We start from the raw sequence: 21,543 nt of genomic DNA, 5'->3' as shown, positions 1-21,543 counted from the left end.
TCCTGATCTTTGCGTTTGTTTGCAAGTTTCCTCGATTTCGGGGACCTGAAGGTCTCAGGCTGTTGAAAGAAATCCGGCTGCGGCAAAGGTGGTAAAGCCGATATGTCTTCGGGTATTGCCATCTACGAGGGGATTGGTATAGGCTGGATGTCTAGTAGGGGCCACGCCGAGGCCAGGTCCTCAGGAGAGCGGGTAATGATACGGCGGCCTTGCTTAAGTATGGATAGGCTGAAGGGGAACAGCCATGCATACGGCAGGCCTTTGTCTTTGAGGGCCTCCAAAAGCGAGCGCAACAGTCGTCGTTTTGCTAATGTGGACGGGGCCACATCTTGATATAATTGGAAGTCGTGATGTTCATAATGCAGAGGCCTTTTCTCTCTTGCTGCCTGTAAAATTGCGGATGTGTCGACCGAAGTTAGCAAACCACATATTATATCTCGTGGGGGTTCATCATCTTTGGGCTTTGGTCTGACCGCTCTGTGAACGCGTTCTATTTGAATAATGGCGGCCCTGTCTTGGCCTAGTAGAGAGGTGAATATCGCCATAACAACTTCCCTCAGGGATTCTGGAGCATATGACTCCGGGAGTCCTTTTATACGCACATTGCGTCTTCTATTGCGATTTTCAAGGTCCTCAATCATATCATAAGCCCTGTTGAGGTGTCTGTGATGAAGCGTGAGGTGTTGTGTGGAAGCTGCAGCATGAGTGGTAATGGCGCTGCATCCTTCTTCCAAGGATTCAGTCCTCTTATGCATGTTGTTGAGATCCGCCCTCATGTCGGCTATTTCGGCCAAAACAGGGGCCATCGCTTGTGTCAAAACCTTTTTTAGATAGGTCTTGGTGATCAGATTAGCGGAGAAGTCCTGCTTATCTAAGCTGGCGGTGCTCTCTCCATCTGAGTCATCTCCCCCCTCACGCACATCCGCATCACCAGGCGCCATCTTGCGCGCCAGTTGTGGAGACTGTGCGTTCTTTCTCCGGAAGAATTTGTGAACTTCCCCGGAGGTATGCTTCGCTATTGGGGTACCTGGGGTATCACTGCTCCTATCCCTGCTGGATTTGCCCATTCTCGTAGCTGCTGGAGAGGTAAGTGATCCGTTTCTGGCTCTCGGTACGGAGGAGCTGCAGGCCTAGCACTCCATACACGATGACGGTCAGGCTCCGCCCCCCATATTATTATTATCTAGAGAAATGCCTGCAGTTTCCCCATAGATATAATTGAAACAGAAAATCCGTGGAGGAAAACGCTGTGAACTTTCTATTTAAAGCGCTGTGGGAAGAACCTCAATGCATTGCCGCCGCAGTTTTTCCTGAGGCGCTTTATATCTGCAGATCATCCCGTGGGGCCTTAGCCTTAAAGGAAATCTGTGAGAGCGCTTTGGGACACTAAATCTTATGAATGAGGGGTGGATTTAGCATCCCAAATTGCTCTGCTATTAAGCCACCCATGCCCGCAATAAAAATAAAAAAGCTCTATACTCACCCTGCCGGTGTACTCCTCGTGCTGGTGCTTGCGCAGTAAAGCGGCAGGGTGAGTGTAGGTGCATGTCGGCTTCGATGAAGGACTGCGCAGGCCATGGAAGCACCAGAGATGAGTAATGTAAATGTATTTTTCTAAATAAAAATCTTTTCTCATTACAGTTTAAGAGACAACAACATTACTGACAAAGGTATCTGCAGACTCATGGAGCATGTTTTACACTGGCCAGACTTCCAGAAAATTGCGTATGTACAGTCCTCATGAAATGATGTGACTAACATTATGGATCATATGCTAACAGTGAAGCCATTGTAAATACATAAACCTACTAATAAACAATATCATTTACAATAAATTTAGGCTTTCACACACAGCAAATGTTCCCGCCAAGGCTGAGTTCACATTTAGGTTAGGGAATTCTATTTTACTTTTCTGTCATAGGAACAAGAAAAATGGAATGTTCATATAACGCGCGTCTGTTTGCGCGCAAAAAGATGCGCATTATACGAACAAGCCATTGAACTCAATGGCTAACTACATTTTACACGTGTATTTTTACACGTGTAAAATGGACAGAATACACCGAGCGTAGACAGAATACACCGAGCGTAAACTCCATGTGAAGGGGCCCTTAGTGTGGAGCTTGGTTGCTAAATTCTAGCTCACACATAGGGGTGTATGTTTTACCTATAAGGTGGCCAATATACTATTGTGTATGCCTTTTCCAAATTCAAACATGTAAATCGTATTGTGTATAAAGCTCTGTTCACACTGTATTCAGCTCATATATTTTTATAAAGAATGTTTGCAGAGAAATGAAAATCAATTATATTCCTTCTGTGTATGATGTATCAGATATATCCATTGTATGGGATCTGGCATTGTACTGTATGTCCTATTTTGTTCATACAGACTGTAGTAAGACCAGAATGAACCCAAGTAAAGATACACAATGTATAGTATATGTTGGCTAAACATGGTGTGAACACGGCTGAAACATTGTTTGGATCTATTAACTGATATCCCTATATGTTCTAGGTTATTCAACAATAGACTGACAGATGAATGCATGACTTCAATTGCTAATGTGCTGAAACATAAGCAGAACTTTCTGTCCTTGAGGTATAAAAATAATACTGCTGCAATAACGAAATACTATAAAGTGGAGCTCTGCATTGATGACATACTGTATCCCGCGCTGACGGCATGTCTATGGCATAGTAGGAAGCAGTCAGACAATGACCGCTCCCCTTATAAACAGTCTGGAAAAAGAGTTAATTTTGAATGATAAATTTGGTGCACTTTTATAGACTGTCTAAATGTATACTAACTCGTGGGTATTTTGACATAATTTTGGGTCACACTATCACATCTTAATGACGACATCCAATTTTGTTTATATGGGCTATCCCTAGGATAGGCAATAAATACTTGATCAGTGGGGGGGTTTATAGATGGTCTCACTGATCAGCTATACAGGGCCATTTCCTAAAGTGGGAGCTGAGCTGCAGTACCACACCTGGCCACTAGGCAGGGACCAGAGATAACTGCTTTGGTGGTTTCGGCTGTTGGACCCCCACAGATCTAATAATGATGACCTATCCTAATGAGAATATGCCAAAGATGGATATTTCCATATAAAAACATGACCTGTTTAAAACAAATACAAAGCATGACATGCTCCATAGAGGAATATGCAAATCTGTCTCCCAAGATGTAAATAGGGAGACAGTGCCTCTGTTATGCTGCCCTCTATAGGAAACTAGCTTGGTAAAAATCCCTCTTTATGCAGTAAAGGCTTCTGGGAAAGTCGGGCATGATGTTCAGGGTGCTTCCTATAGAGGGCAGCATAACAGAGGCACTGTCTCTCTATTTACATCTTGGGAGACAGATTTGCATATTCCTCCCATGATCCCTTACAGTGGAGCGACTATGGCTGTATAAGTCTCCACACACCTAATTGGTGGTCTCTCCTTAAGGAGTGACCTTACCCCCATAATATGCTCCATAGATACAAGATACATACATAGATAAAAGTCTATGGAGCACAGATTAGTTGCCCTTTCCAAAAAAAAAAAAAAGGCTAAGGTAGAGTTTAGGTTTAACAATTTTGCTAAATTTCATTAGGATTCCTGGGTAGCACTTATTTGTAGGGTTGAGCCGATCTTCAGATTTCAGGATCGATTTTAAAATCCGATTTCATTTTCCATCCGATCTCGATCCCGATCGTGAAATTTACTTGATCGCCGATGGGAATCTGATCTTTTCCAATCCCGATCACTCAACCCTAGTTACTTTATGTTTATGGAGTAGGGTTGAGCCGATCTTCAGATTTCAGGATCGATTTTAAAATCCAATTTCCGATCATTTTTCATCCAATCGCGAACGTGAAAATTACTTGATCGCTGATCAGAATCCGATCTTTTCCGATCCCGATTGCTCAACCCTACTCACTTGGTAGTCATTACAAAAATGTCTTAAAGAAAAAGTCTAGTTCTACGCTAGATTTGGGGTGCTGCTTAGCATTTCAGCTGTAGGAGGTGGAGAGGTAGTGGTTACACCTGGGTCCTCTCCCAGTGAAGAACACTACATCCCCCATAATGGAAGAAGACACCAGTATTTCGGCACATTATATGGGGGTGGGGGGGTTACATGTGGTCCAAGCACTTCATGGTACATCTTTTCTACTGGTATAAAAAAAAAAAAAAAAAAAAAAAAAAAAATCATGTATAATCTTCCTTAGGCTTGGAAATAACTTTATCACTGATCTCGGGGGACAGATATTAGCAGATGGTCTCAGTAAGAACAAATCAATTAAATATCTGGGGTAAGTAAAGAATCCATTAGCAATAGGACTGGCATTGTTAATAATATAACTGACCAAAAATCACATGTTTCATTTTCAGACTCTGGGGGAACAAGGTGGGTGATAATGGGGCAAAAGCTATTGCCGATGCCCTGCAGGATAACAAAACTCTGATATGGCTCAGGTAAGTATTATTCTATGTACTATTAATTCACAAGTGCAAACAAGTAGGGAAAATTCATGCAGTATTGTATTCCCACTAAGAAGAGTCTGGCATTCAAGGCCCACACTTGCCAATATATACTGTATAAGTGTATATGTGTCTACGCGCTTCTTCTACAAATTGCTGGTGACTGCTCACAATAACTTTGTCATCATGCTCTAATGTAAGCACAGTTTTTAGGAATTGACATTGATGAAGCTCCTACCAAGCAGCATAGTGCTATGCAATATTCAGTATTTATCCAGGTACAGTGGCTCCGCAACTTATCACGATTCAAGGAACCATAACTGAGCTGCAGTACCAGGCACAACCGCCTGTATGGCCGAGCTATTGTGTTTGAATAAACATTAAAGGCACTACATCGTTCTGCTGATCGGTGGAGGTCTCATGGGTTTTCAAGGTCTTTTTCAGGATTTGCACATTGATGACCTAGACTTAGTTTGTGATTTAACTGGATGTGACACCTGGAACCCTTACAGATCAACTGGTTGAAGAGGGTGCAGTATTTGGGTGATCACTGTGGTCTTTCCACTTAATATCAAGTGTAGTGAAATACATTGCATTGGGGCATTGTACATGGTATTGCAGTTCAGTCCCATTCACTTGAACAGAACTGAGCTGCTGCTGCTGCTCCATGGACCTTGCGACCATCATTGGCGCAGGGAAGAGACCATAGCTTCTTCAAACAGCTGGTAAGCAGAGGTGCCAGGTATTGGACCGCCAGTTATCACATATTAGTGACCTATTGTAATAAGTGGTCATCATGTAAGTCATAGAAAACCCCCTTGACTTCTGGAGGAAGGGACATATATTCTGACTGTATGTTCATTTATATGGAATATATTTATAGAAATCTTGTTATATAGCCAATACCTCTAGACGTTTCAGGTAATAGATAACAAATTGTTAATCATTTGGATTGGAATTATTTAAGGAATTGATTTATTAAGACAATTGTCACTTTTTAGGGAGCGTTCACACTACCTTCGGTGTCCGACAGCTAATGTCCGTGCAAAATCTTGCGTGGATATTAGCATCGGACACTAGCTGTGTCCATTACATTTTGCATTGATTGAAATGGACATCGGGTGCGTTCTTTTACTGTCCGTGGGTGTCCTTAACTGTCCGTTCACAAAGATGTCCGACTTTTCAAGCGGACAGCAAAAACCTACATGTCGGGTTTTGCTGTCCGCTTCAAAAATCGGACATCTTTGTGAACGGAATGGCTAACTAATGTGAATGGCTAACTAATAATGATGACAGATTGTAATCTGTCATCATTATTAGTGAGCCATTAAAAAGGTATCAACTACTGAAGACCATTACGTTTTTTGTTTTTTTATATTTCCTACCCACTGGCTAACACGGTACGAGAACAAACATTTTCCTTATACTGAGGGATTATAGTCACTTACTACAGATCCATTTGGTTTCAGCTTTCCTTATACAAATGAATAGTCTAGCAGAGTATATTATACTTGCTGCTAGAGAGCAATGAGCATGGTAAACATAGCAGATTCGATATATATCCATCAAACCAGCACAACTAAAAGTTCATTTTCATAAACAAGCAAACAGGGGATAAAAAAGGACAAAAAAGAGAAGAGAAGGGAATATTTTATCTCACGGAGAACCGAACAATGAAGAGCTTGGATGGAGAAACAGAAATGGTTAAAATATGAGAAATGTTATAGACTTTTTATACTTGACTTACAAATATTTTATAACAATTCTATAATTTATTGTAACCTATTCTAAGTATCTCACATTTTTGATTTTCAGCTTGGTGGGAAACAACATAGGACGTGTGGGTGGTGAGGCCCTGGCTGGCATGTTGGAGAAGAACACTGTATTGGAGGAACTCTGGTTGGTTTGGCCATATAGAGATATTTCATAAAATCCCATACATTGCAATGACACATTTGACAAATATATTGCGTGTAAATTTTCCTTAGTGCTGTTTTGATACAGCAGTGGAGCTATGGCAAAATAAAATTTCCAATAGAACCGTTTCATACATCTGTCTTAGTAACAACCCCAGACAGGGACAAGGTGCTCAAGCCTGTGCCCCAGAATGGAAATCTAAACCAGTGCCAGTCCGGAACTGGCATAGATTGACTGTATAATCCATGCCAGAAAACTGGCATAAGTTATAATAAATATGCAGGACACAGATGTTCTATTGGCACAAGGTTTTGTGCCAAAGATTCAACATAGATACATTTATAAATTCCCCCCATTCTGTACAGACTTCCTGTCACATCATGAGCGGAAGACAGGCTACTGTAAATGCCAACCCGCTAACCTTCCCATGGCACTGGTTGAGAAATGGATGTATCAAAATTGTTATTTATGCCACTACCCAATATGTCAGCTAAATGCCGAACAAATTATATAAAAATTTCTGCTTTCTGTTTTTTGCAGGCTTGATGAAAACAAACTTCAGGATAATGACGCCATATTAATAGCAGAAAGCCTCAAGAAAAACTCTGCCTTGAAGATTTTGAAGTAAGAAAATGCTCAATATACTCAGCAGTGAGGTCATACCCACTATCCCTATATTTGTGATGTATAAGTTCCCACATGACAAAGTGCACCAAAAAAAAAAAACACCACGGAAAAAACATATAAAGGCCAGTTAACGCGCTCGCATTCTGGCACGTATACATGTGTCAGAATGTGAGCGCTCAAAACAGATCCCACGACCCACTGAAATGAATGGGATCTGTTTTGAGCGCTCACATTCTGATACGTGTATACGTGCCAGAATGTGAGCGCGTTAACTCCGTGTGAACTGGCCCTGACACTTTTGTCTGCACCATTTTTCTTTGCGATTTTGCAGAGTTTTCTTCTGTGGATTTTCAACCCCTATTATACCTATATATAAAACACCATTGTTTCCACAGGTATAATTGACATGCTCTGCTTTTCCGCTGCAGATTTTTTCCTGCAATGTGTGGATGGGATTAAGCCAGATTTCTATCCACTTTGCAGGTATTGTAAAACACTGCATTTTCGCAACGTGGGGCTTCAGCCTAATGCAGGTAATAGATGAGTAAGGCTGCCCTTATTTCCTCAAGCTATTATTCATGACAGCCTACAACCAGCTAATGTGTAACTACAAGGAGATCTGCGAAGCTGGACATTGTCTGTGACATTCGTTGGGCTGAATGTCATAAGGCCAGATTTCTCCAATATATGTGTCTATGGCAATGACTTTGAGGACACAGAGATTAGGACTCATTGATCAACAATCCATTTCTTTGATTAGAAAAGTGGAAGAAATCATTGCAGAGTCTGAATTGACATGCATGCGCCTTGTTGATAAACCTGCTTCACGTTGCACAGCGTAATGCCTTTATGAATACAATTTTTCCAATGTCCTTTCATGCTGTCACAGTTTAGGAGCTCAGAGACACAACCTTTATTCCAATATTGTAATTTTCTGTTTTTATTTTAGACTTTCTAACAACGATTTCAGTAAAATTGGCGTATCCGCCCTAGCTGAAGCTCTGAAGTCTAACAACATTATTACAGCTATATGGTAAGTTTGCCACGGAGCAGGGAAAATAAGACATGTCCCTCGGCCTGTTTAGGCACAATGCACTAACTCTCTGTTTGAAGAGCTCTTTCTTATGAAGCATATTTCAATATCAGTCTGTATTGCTATGCATCTGTAAATATGAAGGCGTTTATGTGGGGTTTTTTTGTGGTGGGGGGTGGAGTAGGTTTGTAACTAATAGACACTGAGAAGCCACACAAGCATGGCCACCTCTGCATTTACCCTGACACAAAAATGGATGACCCTGTTCCCCGATTAGGTCAGGGTTCCAGAAGTGAGACACCATCTTCTTACAGATTCATTCTGAGCACATGAAAATGCCTTTACTCCACTCAACAGAAAAGGGGTCTCAAGGGCACAGTGGAATGGGCACAAGGATGTGTAGATTTCTTTAGATCTTGAGCAACAGTAGACACATTGAAACTTTCCCTGGTGTGTCTTACATAAGTTTAGATAGTAAGCAGTATTGGAAAGACAGGGAGTGATGTGAGTAAAGATAGGTCACCAAAAATATATGTAGTTATATGTAGGTGTAGTCTCTAAACAAAAAAAAAATTGCCAGGGTTATAAAATCTAAAACAAGGTAGGAGGAGTTAGGAGCTTGGGAAGAGCTAGCTGTCTAGGTAAAGTTATCAGTATGATACAATGACTGAATAGTGGTAGGTGCTCTGCAGACTGTAGAGTGTTTTCTTTCCTTCTCCATCTGCCCCAGACAAATATGATGACTGATGAGATTGCTACCATGCCATCTTTGGCTCCTCACTTCTGTAGTCATTTCCAACCACCCTAGGAATGGATTCCAGACCTGCCCTCACTTAGATCCCATACCATAGACAGATCTGCAGTGACCTACTGCTCTTTAAGGGCCTATTCACACGGAGTAAAATGGCGTGTAATTTGGAGAGTAATTTTTACACGTGTAAAAAATTTACACGTGTATTTTGGAGTGGTTTTTTTTTTACACGTGGCGTTTCAGTAGCGTTTACGGAGCATTTTTTGGAGCATTTACGCGTGTAAAAAAACGCTTCCGTAAATGCTCCAAAAAACGCTCCGTAAACGCTACTGAAACGCCACGTGTAAAAAAAACACTCCAAATTACACGCCATTTTACTCCGTGTGAATAGGCCCTAAAGAGGACCTTTCATCATATTGGGCACAGGCAGTTCCATATACTGCTGGAAAGCCGACAGTGCGCTGAATTCAGCGCACTATCGGCTTTCCCGATCTGTGCCCTGGGTAAAGCGCTATCGGTCCTGGTACCGTAGCGCTTTACAGTCAGAAGGACGTTTCTGACAGTCTGTCAGGAACGTCCTTATCCATAGCAGCGCCTATTGTGCTGTAGAATGTGAGCGGGGAGGAACTCCCCCCTCCCCTCCTGATAATACTTGTCTATGGACGAGCTGTGTAAGCAGAGGGAGGGGGCGTTCCTCCCCGCTCACACAGTATAGCGCCTTAGGCGCTGCTGTGGAGAAGGACGTACCTGACTGACTATTAGGAACGCCCTTCTGACTGTAAAGAGCTACGGTACCAGGACCTATAGTGCTTTACCCGGGGCACAGTTCGGGAAAGCTGACAGTGTGCTGAATTCAGTGCACTGTCAGCTTTCCAGCAGTATATAAAACTGCCTGTGCCCAATCTGATGAAAGGTCCTCTTTAAGGTCACTAAAGATTTACCAGGAATGTGAAATGAAATAGAAGGGAAACCTGACTAAGCTGTTACCTCTGTGCAGCATATGAAATACTGAGAAACTGCTGAGTAACATCTTGCACAAGTGTTTCATTTTATATAGAAATCAGATCGGTGTTCTTAACCCATTCAAGAGACGTACTGCCTTCTGAATAAGAGATCCAACCAACTACCCCCAAAGTGGCAATTGATTATCAATGAAGCTACTGACAGCACTTGATGGGAAGATTTGATGGGAAGAATAGCACGTAGTATGTAACACGTCTTTTCCCAACAAAGTGACAACACAGCTCAATGTAAACTCTTGCAGATTCCATTATAAGGAAATGGGATTGTGGAGGAAGTTGGTGTTGGGGGGATGGGACCTACCAATGGAGTAAAGATTTCCAGGTGGGCCATGCCCCTTTTCATGAAGCCAAACCCCTTTTTGTGCATGTCAAGCCCGATTTTGTAACACAGACACGTAAGCTGCCAGTCTTGCGCCTCTTTCAAAGCATGACTGTCAAATAATTTAAGAGTGTTACATATAAAGTGATTGAGAGCCTAACAGATGCAGGAGCATTCTTCCAGTCTTGGTAAATTTGTCCACACTTCTGGTACTCTAGGAGGTCAACCATTTTTCTGGGACTTTCTGTTCTGAGAGAGTTGCCAAGTATGAATAATGCATCCCCAGTACAATTCCCTCTTATTGCCATCAGAAACACATTGTATAATGGTCCTTTTATTGCCCCCCACACACAGTATAAAAGCTCTCTCAGTGTCTTCACATACAGTATTGGTTACTCAGTGACCTCATACACAGTATGATGTCCAGATTGTAAGTGGTGAGCTGGATTCATTACTCACCACTCTCTGCTTCTCCTCTGCTTTGGTTACTCTTAAATCTAGCTATTCGGGCTGCCTGTAAAGCCAATGCACTTCTAAACTTCTGGGACAACCTGCTAAGGCAATTGAGAAAGGTTTAGCGTAAACCAAAATATGTCTTACAGATCGTGGATATTCTTATTTTTCTAAATATAGCTGGATGTATGCCGCAGATGTAAATGTAAATAAATTATAAAGAGCATCAAGGCAGTCTAGGTTCCCTGTAAGTGTTCCCTGTAAGATATATAATAAAGGAAGCACCTCTCTTAAACCACTATACATGTTAATAAAATGGCGGAGGAGTGGAAGCAACACCTTGCCCTGGTGAAGATGGGTTAGGGAAACAGTCTAAAGAGGAGGATCCAGAGGAGGCAGATTTGCCCTGCATGGTTTTGTAACTGGGCCAGTACAAACAGGGTGGAACCAGCACCAAGCCTTGTTACATTTCTGGATTGTGGCCACAGTTAATCAATATATAAAGCCAGTAGGCCATGAATGCCATGGACTGTCTTTGTCCATAATTGCCAATCTACGTATCAACAGTGGCGTGCACCTTTTTCCAGACCGACATATGCAGGGAAAGCCACACTCAGTGAAATAAAGCAGGGACAGCTTTCCAAAAGAAATAATGGCGTCTATATATCTTCCATCGAGGACAAGCGCATGTCATCAATTGAAGAAATACAATGGAATCCACTATGTGAAACAGCAACAACATCACTGCCAGCATCTTGGCCAGGTGCTAGTAAAGTTGCAGAATAGCTGGGTGGGTGAGCGCATATTGCTGTTTCCTGGACACACATTCCATTTTGGATGACTGATGTTGGTGTGGAAGAGGATGAGGAGTCTTCATCTTGGCGATATTAATGACGTCCATTGGCTAGGTGTAAATGTGAGAAGTAGTAGGACAGTCGTGCTCATTTTCCCTGCCAGTGTCAGAGTCTATTTTGCCTAATAAACTAGTGATGCCTTTTCATGTGAGTTAGTCTAGATGTGTTCCTACATTTGTTTCTGCATGGCCACTCTTTTTTGTGCTTGCAGATCTTGAACATTGCCAAATGATAAATCCATGGCAATGCTGAAAAAAAACTTCCAATATGGTGATCTGAATGCTCTCGCACCTGCTGGGCTCCCTGTAATTTTCTGTATAAATTGGGCCAGATATTAATTGAGAATTTTGCATTGGTATAACATGATATTGATCTTATTTGAATTTTTAGTATTATGTAACTTTAAGTTGGACTGTACTGACTGTTCCACAATGCCTAAATAAAAGCATATGAGACCTTAAGACATCCCAGCAGGGAGAGGAGTTAGTCTATTCTCACAACTCAGGAGGGAGTTATGAGTGTGACGTTAGGGTGTATTCACACGGAGGAAAATGGCGCTCAGTTTGGTGTGGAATCCGCGTCAGATTCAGCACTGAAAAAAAAAAGTCTCCCATTGACTTCAATGGGTTCCTTTTTCTGACTCTGACACGGATTCCACACCAAATTCAGTGCCATTTTCCTCCATGTGAATGCACCCTTAGGTTTTAGCAGCATGGCCAGTTTAGTACCTTTAATCCAGGGGTCCTCAAACTTCTTAAACAGTGGGCCGGAGGCAGAGCAGGTCGCACAGACATCGGGAGCGGTGCCCTCCAATAGGTAAAGTGAAGTGCACTCCATGGCCTGGCCCGAGCTCCCCAGGAGCTTCATTATAAATGCACGACTGCCGGCGTTGTCGGCGGGGCCAGACAGAAGTGCTTGGCGGGCCGCATGTGGCCCTCGGGCCGCAGTTTGAGGACCCCTGCTTTAATCTGTTGACGTTTAGAAATTGCAGATGAACTTGAATGAAGTCTGTGAGGAGACATTTCTACGAGCCTCATATCATGGCTAGGCCTGTTAGGGGGCATTCACACAATGTAATGCGGCACTGATTCCTGCACGATAACTCGTGTAAGAATCAGCGCTGCAAAACAGAATGCCATTGACTTCAATGGGTTTAGCGTGCGTAACACTTTGAAATCAATGAGTTAAAAAGCCTCCCATTGATTTCAATGTGTTACACGTGCTAAACGGAACCCATTGAAGTCAATGGGATTCTGTTTTGCAGTGCTGACTCTTACATGAGTTATCGTGCAAGAATCAGTGCCACAATACATCGTGTGAATGCCCTCTAAGGGTGCATTCAGACTACGTAACGCCGGGCGTGTATGAGAGCCGTACACGCCGGCATTACGGCAGACTGCCGAACACTTCCCATTCACTTCAATGGGAGCGCTCGTAAACGCCGCTGTTACGAGCGCTCCCATTGAAGTGAATGGGAAGTGTTCGGCAGTCTGCCGTAATGCCGGCGTGTACGGCTCTCATACACGCCCGGCGTTACGTAGTCTGAATGCACCCTTAAGCTGCTGGCTGGAACCAGCAGCCTTGTTTGGACATATTCCCGCAGCCTGGGCATTGTAGGTAATTTTGTAGAACTGAAGAAAAGGGTACACTTTGAGACAAGAGAAGAAACTGGCTTCTATGCTCCAGCCGAGTGTTTTCAAAAAACTGTGCATCATATAAGGGGCTACTTTTTGAGATGTTTGATGTCTGATTACCGTAAAGAACCTATCTCCTTTTAATCCTGCACTTCACCATCAAGGGGTTCCCAATCACCATCAGGCAGGAGATAATACCACAGGGTGCGCTCCAGAGGAAAACTATTACCACAAAGATCCACACTGCAGGCCCCTTCTTCGATGCACCAACTCTAAGGGCCGGAAACGCAGCACTAAAGCTCTTTGGGAACAACCGCGACGTGAACGCATTGTGGTTCTTCCTGCAGCACTTTGAACAGAAAGTTCACAGAGTTTTCCTCCGCACACTTTCTGTTACAATTATATCTATGGGCAAACCGCCGGCGTTTCCATAGATATAATTCACATTCTGCGATTTTCAAAACCGCCCCGGCCTAAATGAAATCTTACACAGAATTTTTTTCCCACTGTGTTTTTGCATTGTGGGGCCTTAGCCTAAAGGGGTTTTTCCAGGATAAAAATATTGATGATCTATCCTAAGCTGCGATTTTTTTCCACAAAGTGGGTTTGGTATTCGCATGAATCCCATCCACTTTTGCAAGTACTGTTTTTTCCCAAATTTTTTCGGCCTAAAGGTCCATTCACATGGAGGAAAAGGGTGAGGGATTTGGTGTGGAATTTCAGTGCTGAAAAAAAAAAAGCCTGAAATTCCACACCAAATTTCTCACCATTTTCCTCTGTGTGAATGGACCCTAAAGCGTGCAAGAGGTTTTGGTAGAGAGCATACTGACCACTGTGAACCTAATCATGAAAAGTGACTACTCCCATCCTCTCCTCACTACTTCTCTGGGTTGCTAGATCCTTAAACTCCTTCAGGTCCCTCATCAGGCACCTACACTTTGAACCCTAGATCATACCCTTAAAATCAATTACGGTAGGTCTTAGCTCAGTCATATAAACTCATATAGATGACAGATCAGATCCCTAAACACAGTTCAGACCCCAGACTAGGCCACTAAATGTATTTCAGTCACCAGACCACTAACATTAATACAGCCCCCAACTCATTAAAATCTGAGAGTAATTAGACAATATGAAAATTGCTTAACTTTTCATCACAATCTCTTTAAGTTCACTATGTCACAAACAGCATCTTATTTTGGTGTGGTAGACGCTAGCGAAATAAAAAGCTAGCACAACTCATTGAAGTCAATGGGAGGCTTTTTTTTCAGCACTGAAATTCCACACCAAATTCCTCACCATTTTCCTCCGTGTGAATGGACTCATAATAATACCTCAGACTAGCTCTATCAATGATGAGATACAAGACATGCTTGTAAAATTACGACCCCAGACCAAAAAAAAAAAAAAAAAAAAAAGAAAAGTGTTCTCCAAGTTTCTTTTAATTTCCAGTCACATTAGATGCTGGCAGTTTCCCTGTAGGTATAATATAAGCAGAAAGTCTACAGAGGAAACCTCTATGAACTTTCTGTGAAAAGCGCTGCGGGGAAAACCACGATATGTTGCCACTGCGGTTTTTCCCACAGCGCTATTTTGCTGTGGCCCGCTATGAGGGTCCTTAGCCTAAGACATCTCTAACAGGGAATGGACTTTGCACAGGGCATTTCCAAATCACCGGCAACTTCTCATGACTTGCTGCTGGTATTTCTAGAAGATACCAGAGTAAATATATGGCACATAAAGGTGGTCGTACAAATCAGATGTCTCTAGAAGTCAGGGGCGTAACTACCGTGGTAGCAGCAGTAGCAGCTGCCACGGGGCCCGGGCCATTAGGGGGCCCGGTGACAGCCGCTACCGCTGCGTTTTTTTTTTTTTAAAGTCCGTTACGGGCCCCATTCACTTGCCGATCCTGGCTGGGCCGGGATCGGCAAGTGACACCGCGGGGCCCACAGAGGCTATCATTATACTCGGGGGTCTTTGCAGACCCCCGAGTATAATGATCGGCGCACCGGGAGGAGTAAGGTAACATAAAAAACAGTGTTACTTACCTCTCCGCGATCCTGCCAGGCCTCCGTCATTTGTGTCTGACGTCTCTGACGTCACATGACCCAGGTCAGCTTCCCGGGTCATGTGACGTCTGACGTCATTAAAGCTGGACAAGAGCGGACAGGACAGCCGACAGGAACAGGTAAGCAACTGTCTCTGTTCTTTTAATGGTTTTAATCCCCCGGGTCTCCGATTATTATACTCTGGGGTCTTTTCAGACCCCAGAGTATAATAAATGTTTATAGGTGTCCACAGTGGGACATATGGGGACACTATGGGGGATAATACTGTGTGTGCAGGGGCGCTATAGGGGTTAATACTGTGTGTACATTGGACACTATAGGGGTTAATACTGTGTGTGCATTGGACACTATAGGGGTTAATACTGTGTGTGCATTGGACACTATAGGGGTTAATACTGTGTGTGCATTGGACACTATAGGGGTTAATACCGTGTGTGCATTGGACACTATAGGGGTTAATACCATGTGTGCAGGGGACACTATAGGGGTTAATACCGTGTGTGCAGGGGACACTATAGGGGTTAATACTGTGTGCATTGGACACTATAGGGGTTAATACTGTGTGTGCAGGGGACACTATTGGGGATAATACTGTGTGCAGGGCTTACTAAGGGACATAATAGAGTGCGGAGGAGGGGGTCAGTCGAGGTCTTCGGCATCGGTTTGGGGAGGGGGGGCCCCATGTCAAAAGTTCGCCACGGGGCCCCGCCATTCCTCGTTACGCCACTGCTAGAAGTAATCCATTAATTCATCTATAGCTGTGGACATCAGACTTCATTAAAACAGCCCATAATTGCAGGTCAGAAAGTACTACAGTTACTATAGTAATTCGTAATTTGAAAATATTTACATGACCCCAAAAACTCTATGGAAATTATTGCCAAATCTCAGAGCTCAGCACGTGTCTCCTCTGAGCCTGCACCAAATGTGTGTTCTGACCTCTGCTGGCCGGAAAGCTGTCTTTTATGCTTTCCCGTACATCATCAGGAGAAGTGAGGACACATGCCTTGGTTGACCTCAGAGTGTCACTTGACCTTCTAGACTGTCTACACTCTAGTGCACTTTTCTTTTGGGATACGCCACAAAACTCTACTCCACTTGCTGGTGGAAACTCAACTTTCCAGCGGCATCTTGAAGAAGGACTTTAGAAGACTGTAGAGGATTTTATTTCCTTAAGACACCACTAAGGATATCTCTCTCTCCGCACATACAGTCTGTTTCAAAATGTATTACACACATGCAACATGGCAAGCTGCTGAACTTGTTCCTCATGAGCGTGTTGTTGGTGTCGATAATCCACCTGCTCGGGCGTTTCAGCAGCTGTTAAGCTGGCCTGCTGCTAAACTCATTCCTCGTGCTGTGCCTGTGATTGTTACGGCATCTCAGCAGCTCGCTGGGACACCATATAATAAGCATGTTGTTGGTGCCGATGATCCCCGTCAGCTCCGCTTGAGGAGATCTCTGTTGACTTCTGGCTACTCTCATAGCTCTCGTTGTTTTAGAATTTTGTGACAAATTAAATTTTCTTTTTCCCAGCATGTTTAAAAGTAGAAAATTGCCAATTTGGATTAAAGGTGTTTTCCCATCCAGTGTGTGAGCATGTTGTCTTAAGCTGATCAGATAATATGCAAATGCATGTACACAAACCGCTGAGGGTTGGCTGAGTGTTTACATAGAGAGATAACAGCCCTGGGACCTGAGATAAGGCGGCTGCAAGAGTAGTTTAATATAGTATGTGAACCTAAATTCAAAACAGTCGTGAAGCCATGTCATTTACCGGGATAAAAAGTAGCCTATGTTTTAATCGAGGTAAAAAAATATCTATATGCCAAACTTCATTCAAATCCGTTCAGCCGTTTTTGCGTGATTGAATAACAAACACACAAACATCCAAACTTTCATATTTATAATATTAGTAGGATACTTGTAAGAGTACACACAGTGTAGAACTTGACTGTATCTGCACCAGCATAAATTGATACCCATTGGATTAACCATTTCTTATGACTAAAGTGACAAAAAAAGTAAAATTCATGGTCTCTTGTACTCAAAAAGAAAAGAGACACCGAGCAACCCGTAGTGCAGATCGTACTGATAGTGATAATTTCAGATGACAAAAAAAAAAACAGGCTGACCTTTTAGGTTGTGTGCATACACAACTGTTTTGGTGATGATGGGATCACTTGGCCAAGGATCTCTCTTAGGATTGGATGCAGCTGCAGGGTACCTCACACCTCACGGGTGTATGTATAGTACAAAGATAGACCTTTGGGTCCTTTGTGTCCAGGTTTGCAATCACAAATCTGTTATCTGGTCCATCTTTGTACTATGGTCTCTTGTACTGTCTTTGTTTATAAAGTAAATATGAAACGTTAAAAGACAAATAGAGGAAGGGAGTACCTTATATACTTGAATATAAGCTGACCCGAATATAAGCTGAGGCCCCTAATTTTACCACAAAAAATTTGGAAAGCTTATTGACTCGAGTATAAGCTGAGGGGGGGGGGGGGGGGGATGCAGCAGCTACTGGAAAATTTCAAAAATTAAAATGGCCGGAGTTCTTGGGTGCAGTAAGTGCTGGGAAAGGGGAGGGGGTGTTTTGGTTGTCTGTCTGCCCCTTCCCTGAGCTTGAGGACTGAGTTTTTTTTTCCCCCACTTGGAATTCAGCCTGGCTGAATATAGGGTATCTGAAGTGCTCCTATCAACCCCTTCCCGACGGAACAGGAGGACTGCAGATCCCCTATATTCAGTAGACCAGGCACTTTCAGACACAGGGATACCTAATGTGTATATGTTTCACAGTCATTTTCTACTCTTGTATGTATTCTAGGGAAAGGAGTGATTTACAACTTTTATTTTTTTAATTTTTTTTGCACTATTTTATGGGAGATTCTATACATTAATATTGTGGCTGGGCATAGACAACCCCTTCTTAAAATATATATTTTTTTTTTTTTTGCTGACTCGAGTATAAGCCGAGGGGGGCTTTTTCAGCACAAAAACTGGGCTGAAAAATTCAGCTTATACTTGAGTATATACGGTAACAAAAAAGGTCATGGGTATGGCAGGTATTTGTAAGCCTGATTTCTGTATTATATTGTATTGTATTGTATTGTATTGTATTGTATTGTATTGTATTACGCATGTATTGTATTATGTATGCAGAAAAGCTGTTTATTCTGTGGCAGATTTGGCTGCGGCTATTGAAGCCATAGCCAGGCGTGTATTTTGTGGGAAAGTTTTTAATACCAGGGTCTTATGAGAAATCTAGCCCTGGTTTGAAAACCAAATGAAGCCAATAAAGCATTGACTTTATCAGCCAATAATTTTGCCTCTTTCCTCTCTTGACGCCCTAGGCTTAAAGGAACTAAGCTCACAAGTGAAGAAATGGAAACATTTGAACAGCTGGATCGACTCTTTGTAAAGGGATGATCGACTCATCTAAACCTGATCCATCACCCAAAATGGGTAAAGATATTCAATGAGAACTGAGAAGAATTTTATTAAAATGCCTTCCGCTCTTTCCCTCATTCATTCTTTGTACTGCAGCTTAACAATAGTCTCACCAGAAAGTCAATAAATGAAGAATTGGACTCCATTACCTCAACATCAGAATGAATATATCCTACAAGCAGCTACACTATGGTTTCTGTAATATAATTATTAGGCTTGTTCCTATGGTTCTTATGTGTAAGGGGCATCAGGCCTGCAGATCTCCTAGTTTCTTAGAATTTCTGAGAATACAAATACTTATTAAAAAATAAAAAATATATTAAAATATTCCTCTATTATTAGTAGTTCAAAGCGTTGAATGTGTTACATTTTGTATATTTGAGGTGTATAATATTTATAAATTAGTTCAATGCAGTGTCATAATTTTGTGGATGTTTTTGAGATCAGTTAAGGAAAAGATATAAAAAGACAAAAAGATATAAGGGCCCCTTCACACGGCTGAAATGCTGGCTGCTTTAGAACGTGTAAACGTTCCGTAGCAGCGGCGTCTAAAGCAGTTTCCATTGTTTTCTATGGGAGCCGGCAGACGCGCGCTCGCCATAGAAAGGAATGGGATGCTTTTTCCATTCATTTCTATGGGGAGCGCACGTATGCCGGCTCCCATAGAAAACAATGGAAACTGCTTTAGATGCCGCTGCTACGGAACGTTTACACGTTCTAAAGCAGCCAGCGTATCAGCTGTGTGAAGGGGCCCTTAAGTAGTAAAAGTTTCAAAGGATCTGGTTAACCCAAGACATTGGCGGTTACTGTTAGATTATCCCACTGATATCCTATTGGCGATGGTCTGACTAATGGGATTCTTGCTGATAACAAAGTGGTAGGGCAGTTAATCTGACATATTGGCATAGGTACATGCTATAAAAAATCTTGTTTGTATGGGTTTTTTTGTATATCTTTTCTTCATGGCTCATGTGCACAGCCAACAGTAAAATATAAACCTGACTATGTGTTACCCTATTTAATTTAGGCCCTTAAAGGGGTTTTACCATGAACATAACCATATTTAAATTTATAGATCATTTAAAGTTACACATTCTTGAATATATGAATATAAATTGATATAAGAAATGTAAATATTGCATAGTTTTAACCCCTTGTTGTCTTTTTAAAAAAAATAAGGCATGACTCAGAAGCAAAGGGGAGCAATAACAGCTTCATCGTGGGCATGCACGTACGTCTGTAGCACTTTTCATTGAGTTTTTGCTGCAGTTCCCTCTGCATTTTTTCTTCCAATTCCAGCTAAAATTAAAATCCTGTGTTAACAGAGCTTTTCCACAATTTTTTAATGCAGGGTTTGGATTAACCAAAATCTCATTCACTTTGATGGTACTGTAAAATGCAGAGTTTATTCCACTGCGTTTCCGCAACAACCAAAAACAATGAGCTTTCACTACATGGGGCCATAGCCTATAGTGGCTTTCCAGGACTAAATATTAATAGCGTATCATCAATATCAGATCAAAATAAATGGTGATGACCCCTGTTCGTCAGCTATTTAAAGAGGCCACAATGCTCACCAATGCTGCGCCCTCGTTCTAGCACCACATGGTACAGAAGTAGCTCAGGTCCAATCAAGTCAATGGCTGTAATACCAAGCAGTTGATACACAATATATGTCACTGTGCATAGCAGGAGCAGACACTGACAGCAAAGGGCCTCTGTGCAAGACATGCATTTGCCCCCCTTATGGTAATCACTGCATATAAATGTAGATATTGTGAGAAGGTGACAGGCAGAGTGCTGGAGTCACAGTATATTTCCTCCAGATTTCTGACCTATATATGGTCCAGAGCAGGTCTTGAGTAGGCCTCAGCCCAGGTGTGGGTCCTGGGCTCATTACTGGGCCATAAAAGGCTGCAAAGCCTACACTTCAGGACAGATCCTGGGAGCGAGAGGAGGCGCCTGGGTCTGTCCTGAAATACTAGGAGACTGGTGAGACCTAAGTGTGATATTTGTTTGTTCATGTGGCTGGTAGTAAACACGTATAGTTAGCCTTATCCTGTTTAGTTAGTGCTCGGACAAGCAGGTTTTTTGTTTGACGTTTGTACCTGAAAAGAAGGATTATTTATTTTGCCTTTTTTCAAAAACACCTGTTTGCACCAGATATTGTGTCCCTGTCTCTGACTGGTTAGGTAAGCATCATTGCTAATACCGAGTTACCTTTTCCACAATATATAAAACACACACACACATACTAGTACATAATATGCATACATATAGACATTATGCACAAATATACATATTGTGACATAGAACTGAAGCTAAAGCTAAAGCTCCACAAGCTAAAGCTCCACAAAATGCATCAAAAACGCATTGCAGTTTTTCCTGCAGTGCTTTTCACAGAAAGTCCAGAGTTGTCTGTGGACTTTCTGCTTCAATTATACTAATTTGCAAACCACCAGCATTTTCGTAGGTATAACTGACATGCTGTTATTTCCCAAAACGTGATGGTTTTGGAAATTGCAGAATTTCCATTGTGGATATTTTTCTGCAATATATGGATGGGATTTTCTTGGGGCGGTTCTAAACTGCTTCATACTAAACTCTCTGCGTCATATGCATATTGGTAGTACCAGGTATTGGACCCCAATGGCCTGTTATTTATGACTCTACCTTAGGATAGATCATCAATATTTTTAGCATGGAGAGCCCCTTTAAGCTAAGGCCCCACAATGCAAAAACACAGTGGGAAAAAAAATTCTGTGTTCTACAGTACCAGTACCAGTGAAATGCCGCAATTTGCCCATGGTGGAAACACTGCAAGAAAAATTGCGGTGTTTTACAGTATCTGCAAAGTGGATGGGATTCATGCAAAACCCATGCCCACTTTGCGGGAAAAAACGCAGTGCGCACATGTTGCGATTTCCAAAAATGG

At 42.3% G+C, this 21,543-nt stretch overlaps 1 protein-coding gene across 1 annotated transcript in view; it reads left to right on the top strand.

The window, feature by feature from the left end:
• NOD2 (nucleotide binding oligomerization domain containing 2) overlaps positions 1-18,594 on the top strand; it is a 42,002-nt gene extending 23,408 nt beyond the window's left edge. Inside the window, exons 5-12 of the mRNA XM_075281861.1 lie at positions 1,642-1,725; positions 2,519-2,602; positions 4,224-4,307; positions 4,387-4,470; positions 6,292-6,375; positions 6,934-7,017; positions 7,970-8,053; positions 18,512-18,594. Of these exons, the coding sequence (XP_075137962.1) occupies positions 1,642-1,725; positions 2,519-2,602; positions 4,224-4,307; positions 4,387-4,470; positions 6,292-6,375; positions 6,934-7,017; positions 7,970-8,053; positions 18,512-18,587 (664 nt within the window). The 3' untranslated portion in view covers positions 18,588-18,594. The remainder of the gene's footprint in view (positions 1-1,641; positions 1,726-2,518; positions 2,603-4,223; positions 4,308-4,386; positions 4,471-6,291; positions 6,376-6,933; positions 7,018-7,969; positions 8,054-18,511) is intronic.
• Positions 18,595-21,543: the final 2,949 nt, after the last annotated feature.

The sequence above is a fragment of the Leptodactylus fuscus genome, chromosome 7, assembly GCF_031893055.1.
Source record: "Leptodactylus fuscus isolate aLepFus1 chromosome 7, aLepFus1.hap2, whole genome shotgun sequence".
In the NCBI taxonomy this organism is placed as follows: Eukaryota; Metazoa; Chordata; class Amphibia; order Anura; family Leptodactylidae; genus Leptodactylus; species Leptodactylus fuscus.
The sequence above is the reverse complement of the archived record's forward strand: the minus strand, read 5'-3'. Positions and strand labels throughout refer to the sequence as shown.